Below are 15,610 nucleotides of genomic sequence, written 5' to 3' on the forward strand. Positions count from 1 at the left end.
ACAAATCCACTGAACAGGGGAGCCAGCTGCTCAGCAGATTTACAATGACACCAAGATGACATGTTTCAATACCAATTTTCCAACTGTGCTGCAGCACTTAAGCTCCCTCCATGCCAAGACACAACCCCCCCCAAAGAGGCAGAGCATTCCATTTTCCTGTGCAGAAAGTACATCTCTCTTGGCTATCTTTCAAGCGCTTTCTGTTACACTTGAGAAAAAATAAAGTTCAGCTCCCTTTAGAACTTCCATGTATTTCACACTGTGCTATAAATGTCAGACCTAATACAGGAGACATATGAGCTTAAATTCCAAAATAATTTCTAGCTGTCATTGAATTTCTTAACATTGTAACCAAACGTGGCATCTTTGGTTAATTAAATAATGCAAGACAAATGATAAGAGTAGGACAAGACACCAAAGGCTCCATGCATTCCCTCTGTGCGGACTTAGTAAAGCTCTGCTCCATTACACTCAAACCAAAAACCTGTTTTTCTTTTTTCCCCTCTTTTTTTATCTTGCAGTTTTCTTTTTCCTGTTTGAGACACATGAATTTTACACTTCATGTAAATCATCCCTTGTCCTCACCCTTTTGTGGTAACAGCAAAACAAACTCTCACTACTCCCCAGCTGGGAGAAAAAGCACGCGCAGAATATAGTTCTTACGACAGACTAAAATACTGAATTGCTTAAAATTGTCCAAAAGAAAGACTCTCAACACAAAAACCAGGAGGGAATTGCTACCACTAGCACCATAAAGGAAAAAAAAAGGTTGTGGTGGGTTATTTTCTTTTGAACCTTTTCTGGAAATTCTCCAGTTGTGCTGCCTGTGAAAGTTACTTTCTAGGAATGACACGAAGCAGAAATCCATCATTATAATGGTGAATTCAGTTAAGACTTATCACATTGATGCATGCAGTTTGAACTCAGAGGCTGGCTAAACAAATCTGAACCCTCTGACTTCCTAATTTACTGGAAAACAGCCTGTCAGCAGGACAGGATATGTGAATTGATCAGTGGAGGCAATATACTTACAAGATTTTCAGCTATTGGTAATAAACAATTTCTCTCACCCATTGAGTTACGCCAACAGAAAGCTAACATTATTATCAATCTCTTGTAAGTGAAGAGTAACTAAACTCTAATACTGAGTGATCAGTAGCTTCTAGATTTAAGTCCTGTGGGACAGCTGTCAAGGGGATGTCAAAAGTCAGATATTCTCGCTAAGAGCTTCAAGCAAGACTAAAATGCCACTTTGTCTTGCAGGGAACTGGCAAATGGAGGAAAAACCCACAAAAGCTTGGCAATCAGGAATCTGGGCAAAGGCAACAGTCATCAGAGACACCAGTTCTCTTAAGTGTCGGCAAGGTAGGAGGCATAAAGATTTTAAGGCATAAAATTTTACAGGCATAAACATTTTAATTACTTCTATTTGTAGAAACCACTGGTCTACACCTGTGTTTCAGCAAGCATTTCAATCGCTATCAAATATAATGCATGTTAGTACAGAAGATCGCCTATATGTTTTTGCAACCACAATAAAAAACACACACACACCTTTCAAGACATTTCCTAAAAGCTTGGAGATGAGAACACCACAAAATCATAGTAGCTCTGAAACACTATCCAAAGCAGAATCCGGTGAGCAAGTGGGGAAAACGTGATCCAGTGAAAAGCCAGAAAATTTTCCCTGCCACTAGCCATCCAGCTTAAACTGCTGGGTTTTGCTAATAATTTGCTGAGTTATCAGACCTAAATCATGTACAGCTTTACAGGTCAAAAAGCAGTATGTTGTACCACCACCTCGTAATGATGATCATGATGCACTGTTTAATTTCAAGGAAAAGAGATGAAGAACTGGATAAAGAGAAATGTGGTGTGTTAAGAAAGAAACGGCCCTTTGCTTCCTAATATCCTTCCAGAATTTTTGTGTTCCAGTTGTCAAAGAAGCAACTAACTAGGCATACACCATTACTGTATATTATACTAAACCTGAACATACTAAATTATCTTAACGTAGTATTTAAGAGGTAAATAACTAGATTTGAATGCTACGGGGGCAGGGGGGTGTCCTGGTTTCAGCTGGGATAGAGTTAACTGTCTTCCTAGTAGCTGGTACAGTGCTATGTTTTGAGTTCAGAGCGAAGAATGTTGATAATACTGATGTTTTCAGTTGTTGCTCAGTAGTGTTTAGACTAATGTCAAGGATTTTTCAGCTTCTCATGCCCAGCCAGTGAGAAAGCTGGAGGGGCACAAGAAGTTGGCACAGGACACAGCCAGGGCACCTGACCCAAACTGGCCAATGGGGTATTCCATACCATGTGACATCCCATCCAGTATAGGAACGGGGAAGTGGGGGCAGGGATTCGCCGCTCGGGGAGTGGCAGGGTGTCGGTCGGCGGGTGGTGAGCAATTGCACTGCGCATCATTTGTACATTCCAATCCTTTCATTATTGCTGTTGTCATTTTATTAGTGTTATCATTATCATTATTAGTTTCTTCTTTTCTGTTCTATTAAACCGTTCTTATCTCAACCCACGGGTTTTGCTTCTTTTCCCGATTTTCTTCCCCATCCCACTGGGTGGGGGGGAGTGAGTGAGCGGCTGCGTGGTGTTTAGTCGCTGGCTGGGGTTAAACCACGACAGGGGGGAAGTGCCATAAGAAGGTATCTGCAGGCACAGACTTAAACACACTGAATGGGTCCTGCCTTCTGTGTTGCTTGCTGAGAAAGGGCCTCGTGTACCAGCGTCAGTTTTCTGTGTAGCTTCTGCAGAAAGGTATCTAAAGACATTACATTAATGTTTCCACTTACAATAAAATAGAAACCTACAGCTGGAAGCCCTTAGAACTTTTGCAAACAGGATAAAAAGTCAAACAAAGTCACAAAAACAATCTCAAGCCCTAGGGCACCAGAATACCTTACATATCCTTCCTGACATTTAGTGCATCATGCTAACCTGTCACACCAAGCCAGCTGTGTCTGTGTCTGGTTCATTCTTTCCAGGCAAGGCAATATCTAATAAAGAGGGGGAAAACAGATAGGCTCTTCAAACGAAGACAGCAGGACTGGTATCAAAAAGGGATGTCACAGCTGGGTTTAGTGCTGCAAGGAAAAATCATATCCACAACTGTATCTGCTAGCATTATCACATCAGCTTGAATACAATCAAAAGGTAGAACTGGAATATGCTACCTCCCTAAAATATGTATCACCACTGTGTCACTTGTGTCAACTGTACATCTTTTCATCCTATGTGGGACTGATCATGTAAGTTGCTGAGTATCTTCCTCACTGAATAACATAGTATGAGGGGTACTTGGCTACTCTGTTTCTGTGGAGCACTCTGGACGCTTCAGCATGGGCTCCTCTATGAGTTTATCTTATGCTATGTGTATTGAATGCTGCATCCCATTTAGAGAAAAACACTTAGAAGAGTGCAAGGTAAGACTTATTGCAGTCTGAATTTGTCATGGGGTCACGCAAGTCTGAATTCATCATGTTCTAGCACCTGGCATGGGACAGGAAATCATCAGAAACCAATAGCTGCAATGTCCCTTGTTACACAACCATATTTGACAGCAGACAAGCTTTTAAGAAGCTAATCAGAGTAATGATCATTAGTGTAAAACTGCATCCTCCACTCCTTCCTCATACATGTAAAACTGGAAGAAAACAAGGAGTGTCACACTACTTACTTTAAAACCAAGAAAAAAGATACTACTCTTGTAAAAAGGTTGTAAAACAAGGTAGCAGTTGAAAACGCACAAACTGAGCTGATCAGGTCATCAGGACACTTGAAAAAGCACATAGAGGCCAAGAAAATCAAGCACTCACTTCAGGTAAATAAAGCAAAAAGTTAGAAACTTGAAACATAATGGACTGGCCTGAAATCATCCTGTAAAACACAAGAAGTTGTGGTAACAATTACCTGGCTACAGGGTTGAACATGAACATAGTGCTCAGGGAAGTCTACAGCTCAGACCAGATAAGCACTGTGTAATTTTGCCTCACAGTTCTGTCACTGCTTGTTAAACTTTTGTAATTCTTACTTGTGTTCTCAAGTCAGGGTTTCAGTCTAGTTGTCCAGAGGTTTAGCTAAGTCCCTTTCCATCTCAGAATCATCATTTGAAAACTAGATATATTGTTTAATTCTTAAAATATTTCATAATAATAATTGAAATATATTTCTACTGCCTCAACAAAATTTCAATTCTGCACGTCTGCTCAAATCATCATTAACTGATAGGGAAACACACGAATAAGAAATAAAAACCAGACATCCACCTCATTTAAGAGTCTGTTCTGCCAGACTTGCAAAACCTCCGCCTCTATCAGTAGTCTATCCGTGTTCTAACGGATTTGTGTAACAGACACATTGCAGAGCAAAGCTACTGTACATATTGCAGGCTTTTGGTATCCTTTTCAAAAGATGAGCACTGTTACTCCTTCAGAGCCGTTTCTTCTGCTCAGTACATCAGGGGACTAGCTCACAAGTCGGGATGTCTTGCACCGAGACATGATCTATCGCCCCAGCTCTTTAATTCTCTCCTACTGGATGAGCAGCTGAGTTGTTTCTGAGGCTGCTCCTGAGCCACTATCACATTTTAGCATAAATCCATACCGATTTTGGTTTGCCGTAGGAGGGTGGACTGTAAACTGCAGCTGGTCAAGAACTGCTTCACAAATAGCTGTCCATGCAGTGGGGACAGCAGTTATGTTTAATATTTCAGTATAAGAGTAAGAGCACTGCAAATATGGGTAAACATAGTCATTTAGAAAAGAGTAAGCATGACTCCTGTAAAAGTAACACCTGCTTCACTAGCCTCAGAGTTTCAAGACAGTAAATATGTCAATAAAGGGAACCAGCGAATATAATAACAGCTAAATTTTCAAAAAGACTCTGACAGGCTCCACTCTGAAGTTAAAACACTAAGTTGCTGCTGAGGGAAAGCACTTTTATGGACTGAAAGCTGGTTACAGATACGAAGCTAAGTGAGGGGCTTGATGATCAATTTTCAAGACAGAGGAGAATAAGCAGGAGATTCCCCAGGTAACAGTGCTAGCACTAGTTTTAATCAATTATCTTTCTCAGTGACCCAGACATGGAAGCAATCAGAGAAATCATTAAGTTTGTCAATAATATTAAGATCTTTAGTCTAGTCAAATACTGTTCTGATGGCAAGGAACTCCAGAAGGGCATCACAAGACTGAGCAAGCAGGCAAAGAGATGGCAGGTAAACTTTAGCGTCGCTTCAATGTACGGTAATACACTGAGGGAAAAATAATCCAAACAGTACCTATATGATGCTGAACTCAGAGCTGGCAGTCACAATTCAGCAAAGAGTTTTTGGAGATATGGTTGACATCTCTGATATCGTTTGCTCAATATGGAATGGCAGCCAAAAAATTCAACAGAATGTAGTAGCTCATTCAGCAAGGAAAGTATCGAGAACAAGGCAGAGGGCACTATTTCCTGCTCTGTAAGACCTTGGTGGTACTGTGTGCAGCTCTGGCCTCTCTGAATCTCAAGAAGCATGTAGTGAAGTTAGAGAAGGTTCTGAGAATGGTACTTAAAATGATAAAGGGGATGGAGTAGCTGCCTTGTGAGAGGAGGCTAAAAAGGCTGTGACTGTTTGGTCTGGAGAGGAGAGAACTAACAGTGGAGAAGAACCTGATAGAGATTTACCAACTCTACCAGTTCCTATGTAACAGCTGGATACTGGCAGAGTACAAAGGGAATGGACTGTAAAAAGCAGCCAGGCTCACAGGCTCTCCCTAAAAAGCACCTGCAGTTGCCACTGCTGGAGTCTGGGACAGACTGTTTGACACATTCCTAACTCTTGCCCACTTTGGCAGCATGCCTCCTGCTTGCTCAAATACAGCTATTCAGTTTTTCCTTTTAACTTGATCTAACTCTGCCTTCACCATAAGGGATTCAGGATGCCTTTTTGAACTGTTTCCACTGCAGATACGACAGAATTACTTAGGACAAGTAAGTAGGAAGGCAGTATGTGAGTGTGTGTGCCCCTGCATACAGTATCAACATGGCTTGTTTGGGTGCTCCCTGTTTCAAGCCAGCTGGTAGGTGGGCTGTTGACTTACGCTGAGGCGGTTGAGAATCAAAAGGCATCATCATCTTGGGCCTCATGCCCCTTCTTCCTGCCAGTGTGGACATGCTGTCCTCTGACTCATGCCCTGAAGGAAAAAATACTGAAGGTTATTCACCATTGCAGCAAGACTTCTGTGATACCATACCAGATGATTTCAATCCTCCTCTCTATTTCTGGGCTGTCCTCTTTGTAAGCAGTTCTGTGACTCGTAATTGATAAAAACAGTTCTTTCATCCTTCACTAGAAGGTGGAAAAGAGGACAGTTAGGGTAAAGATTATTGGGCACTGGAAAAACTCTCCAGGCCACAATGCAAACACAAACCTCTGGCAGTGCAGCTCTGGGCAATGAGTGGTAGTACAGAGAGTCACACGTAAGGGTAAGACATGCTGGATTAAGAAGTTAACCGCTCACCAAGTGAAAACTCTCCCACACCTCAAGAGCTTAGCAGTAGCCGGTTAAAGCACCAAAACCTGATTGTGTGTTTGACTGCTGAAAAAACATCACACACATTTCTCAACAGTTTAATATGAAACACTTGTTAGATGAGCTTCTGATTACTAACCAGTATTTACCAAGGGAAATTCATGATTTAACTCTTGGGCACTCAATTTTCTCACTAAAACATGTGATCCATCCTTTTCAGAGAGTCTTAAAAACTAGGCACAAACCAATTCATTACTTGGAAAATAAGAACAAAAAAAGATAAGAGTAACTGAATAATACGTCAATAAAGTGATTTCACCAGCTACAGTAAAACGTATTTAATTTTAAACATCACGGTCAAAGTACTCGTTGATAGCTCACCTCTGTAGGAATTCCGCCTTTGATGGATATTGCTGTCCATGGAATTATCAACTGGGGTGATGTCTTGGGAGTTGCGAGGGATTGGGGTATCTGTCATGATTGGATTGGGATCTGGAGATTTATCAATGGGTTTTAGCTCCAGTCTTTCATGATGGATCCAAAGGTCAGGAGGCTTGACGTCTTTGGAGTTTCCTTTGTACTTATGGGACCCATTCACTGATTTGCAGGCAGCTCGTTTCCTTGGGAATGAAAACAAATGAAATGTTCTTAGATGTTGGCTTCCTTTCACTTGTTGAAAAAGGCAAATTTTCACTCAGATTTCTTTCAGATCTTGTATCCAGCTCAGCAAAAGCTACCCACTGGGCAGGAAGCTTTGAATTTTACATATGACCACATCTGACATCTCAAAGCATATTCTGCAACTCTGATGCCACGAAATTTGTCTCAAATGCCACCACATGCTGCAGAACTGTGCTCTACAGTCTAAGCTTTCATTAACAAAAATTAAGTTTCCAGTACTTACGGTTATTAAGAGTATATTCTAAACATGAAGTGTATGTACATCATGTTGTGCCCGTACTCCAGGGCTTACAAACAACCTCAAAGAACAGCTATAGAAGGAGTGTGCAAATAGCCAATTATCCCAATAGGATGGTCAACTCTAAAGATTAATGACAAGAACTTTCATTTTACCACTGCTCAGGTTAGACACATCTAACTGATGTGCTTTTTCATTGCTGTTGAATAGCAGCAGCAAACTGATTGTGAGGCAGGCATTTGACATGACAGAATTTTGGAAAAGGAAAATGTAGAGTTCCAGCACTGCCCTCCACACACACTCCCCACTTTGGACCCTGGCAATAAAGGAGGAAGGTGTCCCTTCTGGGTAGCACTTTTCCTAGAAATGGCTAAGATATGACTAAATACAATTTTGAAAATATCAATGAACAGAGTCTCTTATGTAGGTGATCCGCAGCCAGATGTGCTCCCGGCATCCTGCTTTGAGCACTGTAGCTGAACGAGTAACACAGGTCAGAAGGTTATTCACTGGTTGTAGGTTGCTGGATGTAAGAGAGGTGGGATTTAGAAACTGGGAAAACAAAGGCAAGATTTCACAGGGTTATTTCTGCTCTTTGGAAAGAAAATACATCTCTTGGGCACAGGCCTATGAATTTTGCCCTCTCCCAAGCACATCGCCCAGTTGCTAGACCATCACTTATGTATCCTTGCTCTCCTCTCCTGAAGAACTTGTATTTTTGCAGGACGGTTCAGCTTCAGCAAAGCAAGTGAAGATGATCTTCTAAGCCTGGCTTTTAATCACTTTCTTAAAACTCTATTTTGCATAACAGAGTCTTTTCAAACCCCCAAAAAAGCTTTCAGCTCTGTTCAGTTCTTTCAAAGACCATGCAGGAACAACCTTCAGGAGCCTATAAACAGAATCATCACTGCTGTAGTCTTAATTCAGATGCTCTGAGGGAAGAATTCAGATGCGCACCTATATTTAGGATTTTGGAGCACTTTTCTAAGGAGTCCAGCACCAGATTCAGATTCCGCTCCAGTAAACTATCTACAAATTGGATATTATCATGCATAGCTTGTAAAGCTACTCCACACAGTGAAGTACGTGCTAAGAGCAGAAGTGAGAATCTGCCTGAGCTGTTGAGCTCTCACAGCTCTGAACAGATGCATTGGCTCAAGTTTGGAAACAATACTTTAAACAATAATTTCTCCTCAGAGAGGGGCAAGTGCAGGTATGCATGAAAGCATTGCCCCAGTTTGCCTGTAAACTGTTGATGGTTTGTAAACTCTGAAACACTGATTAGGAAAAACAGATCATCATCATCATCACACGCATGATAGCTTAGCTGCATTGATGCATGTTATCTTCTGAACACAAGAATTCAAACTCCATTACTGATCTACTGTCAGAACAGAATTTCTAGAGCCCGCAAGACTTAAAAGAAAGCATCATAAAGAAAAGATTAAATAGAATTACGTGAGAAAGGTAGACAGGGCAAAGTGCCACCCAGACATCTTACTTTTTTTGGTGAGAAGTTGTACGACGGGTGCAGAAGACGGCGACTATCACCACTATCACAATGGTGATCACTCCAACAGATACTATGATTACAAGGAGCATATTGCTGTCCAAGGGAGAAGTAGGACTTCCATGGGGACTGTTACTGCCTGTAAGAGTTTGAGATGGCAGAAAGGGGTTATTTGTCATATAGAAAAAATCCCAATCAAAAGCAAGCAGTGCCCAAAGACTTCTAGAATCATGCAGATTAGCAGAATGAGAAAGATGGTTTGTCTGCTAGGATTTCAAGTGAAATGCTTAATTATTTTTTTGTCATTTGCCGATTGTGCTTCTGTACAATTAAATCTGTAAGATGCTTTACAGATCCATTTGCAACTAACAGTTTATAAAAATTTATGTTTGTCCTACTCAAATAGTTATTGTAAAAAAATCCAGTAGTTTACAGTCTAAGGAGAGTTAATGTGGAACCTTGCTAAAACTATAGCACTACAAGCATCCCCTTGGACCCAATAATCACATGAATTGGTATCAGTACTCTACAGTGGTCACTTTCCTCTGAAACAAACACATTTTATATAACACTAATGAGTGTTACCTTAGGGCAAGGCTTCCGCAATGCACACTGCTAATAAGGAGAAGGAGTTAAGATGATTTTTTTCCTTCCTAATGTGTTCTTACTCAATTAATTTTACACTTGTGCACTATAGCAGCAATTTAAAACTAAACCAGGAATAAGATCTGCTTATCAAGACTGAAATGTAAATGCACGTGATGCTATTTTTTCCATATACCCCACACAGCAGGCAAGAACACTATCACAGAAGTACAATACAATGTCTTGAGTAGGAACAACTATCATCATAAAGAGAAAAAGTTACTGGAACAGATGTAATCAGTATTTTCAGTAGGATATAGCACCACTCAGTGAAAGACCAAAAGACTGCATTTAAATTGAAAAGCTTCATAACAACACTTACCACCAAGTGGTGGTTTGTAATCTGGTCCTACGTCCACTGGGCGGCTTCCTTTCCCTGCAGATCCTGAAGCTAAAAACGTTGTATATGTGGTAATTTTATACACATATATATACACACACGTACACATAAACACACACTTTAGCATTATTAAGGTAGCTCTTTCAGACCTTCTCTGAACCACTGTGAGCATCTTTTTTTTTCCTCCTTTTCTCTCCCCTACAACACGATTTGACTTTCAACAGCAACTGTGTTTCTCCAAGAAGAGAACCACTTCTTCAAAAGAGCTATTTAATAATTAGTTTCCTGCATTACTATTTTCTTAAGTAAGTTTAGGAGCCTCTACTAGTATTCATTTAAAAAAAATACAATAAAAATTATTTGCAGTAATACCGAGGTACACACTGAGGCAAATGGCTTTGCCACACTTGTACAGACAGTTAATCATCTTGAAACAATAATTATACAAGTTTCTTTTCCTAATACCTAATTACAGTAACTGTGGAAGACTGGAAATAAGTGGAGGATCAAAAGCACAGTTCCTGCCTATCCATAAAAACTTGCTTTCAACTTCTCCCCATTCTTTTCTGTTTGTTTCACCTTTACCAGAAGCGAGAATGAAGTATCACAAAAACAGTTTTGGTGAAACCTGGGAAAACAAATTAGTTTCAAAGCTTTATGTTTCTAAGGCTGACAATGGAAGTAAATACATCTGTACCTCAATTGAACAAACTGAGGCACATTACACAGCCCCTCCTGAACCTTAGCTTCTGCTAGCAGGCTCCGAGGTGCTAATGCAAGAGCTGACCTACCAACTGAAATGCTGTCCTCTTTTTACTCCAACAAGTACTTCCCCTTGCATAATTCAAGTCTACTTTAGATCACTTGCTGCCACAGCAAGACACATGAAGTCACAAGTTCACCTCTAATGTTAGGACCTCTCCTGAGTTAGCAGAATTCTTCCCGCAGATAATGATATACAAAACCCTGGTTTTCACTTCTGTGTTTTCATTAAAATGCACTAATGCAAAATTACCATGAATGATAAAAATACTGTAGCAGGGGAAACATACGGCAAGATGCAAAGAACAACATCGCTCTTGCTATAGGAATCCATAATCCTTTGCACATTTTTACACTGTTATGCACAAAAAGCCAAAACCACAAAACACCAAGAGTCTACAAATTCAGCAGTTCCACAATCAGGAGAAGGATTTTCTCAGTTAAAAATCCACTCTAATCAAGAAGTACTAAGTGTTAAAGGATGTCTAACAAATGGAAATTGTGAACCTAAAGTCAAAGCCTGTAAATTAGTCACTGTGAAATAAAGACAATTGGTAAAAACAGCAAAAGATACCAGCAAGAATACTGATTAAGCCCTGAGAAGGATAATAAGAAGGAATGTTAGATCTATGCTGTGAGGAGTTAGACGTAGTCTAAAATAATGGGAAAGCTGTATTGCAAGACAAATCTATAATGAAAAGGACATACTGCACCTGCCAGTCTAGACAGGACACTGCATTCAGTGAAAATGTGTTCTCTTTTTGAAGTACTGGACTAATAATTTTGCAGCAGCAATTAAATAATTTAACAGAATTTTAAACAGCTCGTATTTAATATATTGACAACTGCATGACCAGATAACGTGCACTGAAAAGAAGTAAAAAAACCCCTAGATGAACTCTCTGAATCACTAAACCTGGCGCTGAAGATATGTTGGAGCACCAGAGAAGCTGCGGGAGAAGGGGGGGGAATAAAAATAACTGACAATATTTTAACAGGACAAACAGACACCCTATGCCTTTTTAGTGCAGCAGCCAGAGCCTTAACATAGGCAAGATCATGGAAAAGGTGACAGATAGGAGATGGTGGCATATTTTATGCCCATCTTTCTGTTTTATTGAAAACAGGTATTTTCAAACAAACTAGATGTCAGACTATAAATTTGGTTGGTAACAGTAACTATGCAGACATACTATATTTAGACTTCCATAAAACATTTTACTGTGTACTGTACAATGCTTTGTTAAAAATAGCATAATAAAAAAGCAATGTGGCACATATTAACATGATTAACAACTAATTAACTGATAAGAATAAGAATTATAATTGCAGAAACATTATTCACGAGGGATATTTCTAATGAGTTCTGCAAAGACCTGTGCTTGGCCAAGTGTAATTCAATATCCTTAATGACACCGTGAAAGAAAATTAAAATAATTGCTACTGAAGTTAACAGATGACATAAAATAATGGAGTAGATAAGATATACAAAGTCACTGGCGCAGACCATCAGGGATCATGTGGTACATGTGGGTGTAACACACTGCATCCCTTTAGACTGCACCAGGTGCAGTTTGTCATGGGGTCTGCGCTCCCTGAACAATGTATATACTCACACAGCCAGCTGCAGATTTTATATACCCCCCCAAATGTGTGCATATGTGTGACAAAGTATATAAATCATATTTAGACAGTAAAAACATTGGAAGGCAGCGATACGGAGAAAGCAGTATTCTGGCAAGCAGTCATATTTCCAAAGGGTGTAGACATCCTTGGGAATAACTACCTGTGCACGATCCTCGTAGACCATGGCAGCTCAGGGACGCCTAATACTGGCACCGACTGCATGGTGCCAGTGCCTGCACATTTCCAAAAATGCACAGGTAACTACAAGATACAAAGTCCAGTTTTCAAAATACGATGGAATTTATGTACCTAACCAAGATGCTTCTCAGTATCTAATTCCTGAAACCAGGGATCAGTAGTTTAGCCTTTCAATTCTGCGGAGCTCCTATCTTACGCAGTGCAACCTGAAAGATGACCTGACTCTTCTCTGCAGTTTATGCGTGCGTAAGGACTGTAACTCATCACCTCTCTCAGAAGCAGCTAGTAACCACCACAACAGGGAGCATAAGCCTTGCTTCTACATGATATGCTCTGAACAAGCATATGCACATGCTGCATCATCTGTATGGACACCAGCCTTTTTTCCGGGATCTTACAAAGCTTGTTGTTGAGGTTTTCCATTTCCTTCTACATTAAGGAACAGTTTAAGATAACATTTAAAAAAAAACCCCCAAAAACCCCAAAACCAATTTCATGTAATCTTGTCAATCTCCATGTTGCCCATTAGGTATCTGCAGCCAGACAACAGATTTTAACTTTCTGTTACTTTAGGACAGTTTTACTAGGATTAGATACCTTAACCTTTGCTTTTGTACTAGGCCAGTGCAACTCCTTGAAGCCTGACGGCAACAGCCACTAACTTCTAACACAAGCTCTGTGCTATAGAAGTGTGTGGAAGAACAATACAGTGTGCTTAACACAGAAGAAAAACATTAAAGTAGGGGAGAGACAAGAAGACAGAACCACTAAGGCCAGAGAGTCAATCCCATTGTAGTTTTGGTCCTTCCCAGTCTTGAATAACTTGCTTACTATTTCCTGAAAGACACAATTCCGCAATCCAGTGATACTGTCACAGAGCAGGCTTTTCTGCTCTTCAGCTCATCTTCTTTGCTACATTTAGCCCGCTGCCATGATTTATAATCTCCAAGTGTTCTGACAGGAATTCTGAACCAAAATTCCCTTGGCTTTTATGTAGGGTTTCAGGATTCATAAATTACATAATTTGATAAAAATTAATCAAACTGTTACTAAAAGAATATGTTACTTTAGGATGATAATGACGGATGAGAAGGTTTAGTTATCTGCTGCAATGAGGTTAGAATAGTGCAGAATGGAAAACAGCAACTTTTACATAAAACCTTTTAATTTTCTCCTATTCCCTTCCACTTGCAATTGAGCACTGATGATGACACAGTGAGCATCTGCTTCCCCATAGACAAGCCTGAATCTCAGCTAGCATCTCTGTTACACAAGTCTGGATATGAATTTACTCCATAACTGTCTAGTATCAGCGTTATTTGGTACACAGAAGGTAAAAGCATATTTAATAAATTACTTCTAAGTAACAAGTTGAAAAGCAAGTAAAAAAAAAAAAGCTCATTCTCAACCCCTTTAGGAGCTGTTTAATTGTATGTCTCAGCTGCTTGCCAACGTCCTTTTAAACTCATCCCTTTAGACTAATTCTTCCTCTTTTTATTTGGCTTGTAGGTTATTTGGAAGAAAGCAAAAACAGCCCTGGGACATTCACCTTATAATTCAATGTAGTAAACTCAAAGCTACCATTTTCAGGCTAGCATTTTAAAACCTTAAGGCTTTTAGCAGCTAATGCTGTGCTCTTCAGGAGAGTCTGGAGTCTAAATGAGCTGACAAGCAGAATCTCTTGCAAAAAAGCTTTCTAGAGCAGGCATACTTTCCTTTATTATAAAAATAATTATAGATGTAGAGCTCACAAAACAGCACATGTGCTAATTAGATAACTGTTTGATCTTCCACCTCTATGTACTGAGGATCTTGCATCAATGGTCAGAGGCTGTCTGGAGTATCACTCACTCCAAATTCATGTTGACTGAATGATTCAGCTCTGGCACAACCCGCTTGTCCCTTCACGTGACATCTGACTACAGAGATCACTTTATATTCCTAACACCCAAACCACAAATAAGACTTCCAGTTCTTCCACTATTAAAAGCACAACAGGAACTTGCTCATTTACAGTTAGAGCAGCAGATGTTTGTTTTATTTAAGAAATGCAACAGCACATTGACAGGAAAAACAAAATACGTGAAGGATGGAATAAAAGAGAAAGCATGGCTATTCATTTACCTTGATCATTAGGCATTTTATCTGAGGATTCAGCTAGTGGGACAAGCACAGGGAAGGAAAAAACAAGAGAAAGATCACAAGGCTTGAAGGAGTGAGAGACAGAATTTAAAGTTTCACATAGCACAAGTAGACTAGCTACAGCGCTCCTTTCTAACCACCAATACTCATATGGAAAGAGTACTGTTAAAAAAAATCTACTCAAAACTTTTTATTTTTCACCTCTCCTTAGAGTGCTTTTTTCCAAGCTACCATGCATTCATACTATTTCACTAGTTAGCCATCACCAAGCAGTTCTTGATTTAAGAGCCTGTTGTGTCACACTAGTTGCCATTCTATCATCCGAGTCACCAGCGAGCAGCTGTGCCGCTGGCTACCAACCCCAGAGCCTGCTGCTTTATACCATTTCATCACGAGCAGCGTGACACACAAGACTTAGAATCTTAAAGGAACTAAAAACTGGTTTTCTAAAAAGCACGTTTAGGACATGGACCCTCAGCATTAATAACTACATGACCTAAGTGCCCACCAGTAATTTTGAAACAACACAATTAATCAAACAGCTGAGTAACATTTGCATATGTATTAACTACAGGCAAGAGCAATCCAACAGAAAATTTCATTCTCATCAAACTCCACTGTCTTCCTGTCTTTTCCAGTTTAAATATAAAATTCAGGCTAGTGGTATCTTATCCTCACAGAGGCTGAATTCAGAAAACAAGGAGGAAGATATTTAGATACACACGGTAGTTTACCTTTTGGGGTTCTGAACTGAACTGCCTCAGACATAGGCCCCATGCCCTTCGAGTTGCGGGCCTGAATTTTGAAATAATATGGCGTATCAAGGGTCAATTCTTGTATCTGATGGGTCAGTCTGTTTCCCACAACGGGTTCAATAACCCAATCATGTATTTCAGCATTGACATCCGTACTGTAGTAAATGATGTATCCTATTCA

The 15,610-nt window shown here is 40.0% G+C and overlaps 1 protein-coding gene across 9 annotated transcripts in view; it reads right to left on the minus strand.

The window, feature by feature from the left end:
• Window positions 1–15,610, minus strand: part of NEO1 (neogenin 1) — a 215,786-nt gene that overhangs the window by 7,706 nt on the left and 192,470 nt on the right. For 7 of the 9 annotated variants that reach the window (XM_052807475.1, XM_052807474.1, XM_052807471.1 and 4 more), the window contains exons 20-25: window positions 15,409–15,603; window positions 14,657–14,689; window positions 9,929–9,997; window positions 8,953–9,100; window positions 6,914–7,152; window positions 6,101–6,193 (exon numbers count right to left, since the gene is read on the minus strand). In XM_052807475.1, the coding sequence (XP_052663435.1) occupies window positions 6,101–6,193; window positions 6,914–7,152; window positions 8,953–9,100; window positions 9,929–9,997; window positions 14,657–14,689; window positions 15,409–15,603 (777 nt within the window). The remainder of the gene's footprint in view (window positions 1–6,100; window positions 6,194–6,913; window positions 7,153–8,952; window positions 9,101–9,928; window positions 9,998–14,656; window positions 14,690–15,408; window positions 15,604–15,610) is intronic. The other 2 variants (XM_052807472.1, XM_052807468.1) reach the window with 1 other exon arrangement.

This window comes from Harpia harpyja, chromosome 14 (genome assembly GCF_026419915.1).
Source record: "Harpia harpyja isolate bHarHar1 chromosome 14, bHarHar1 primary haplotype, whole genome shotgun sequence".
Classification (NCBI taxonomy): Eukaryota; Metazoa; Chordata; class Aves; order Accipitriformes; family Accipitridae; genus Harpia; species Harpia harpyja.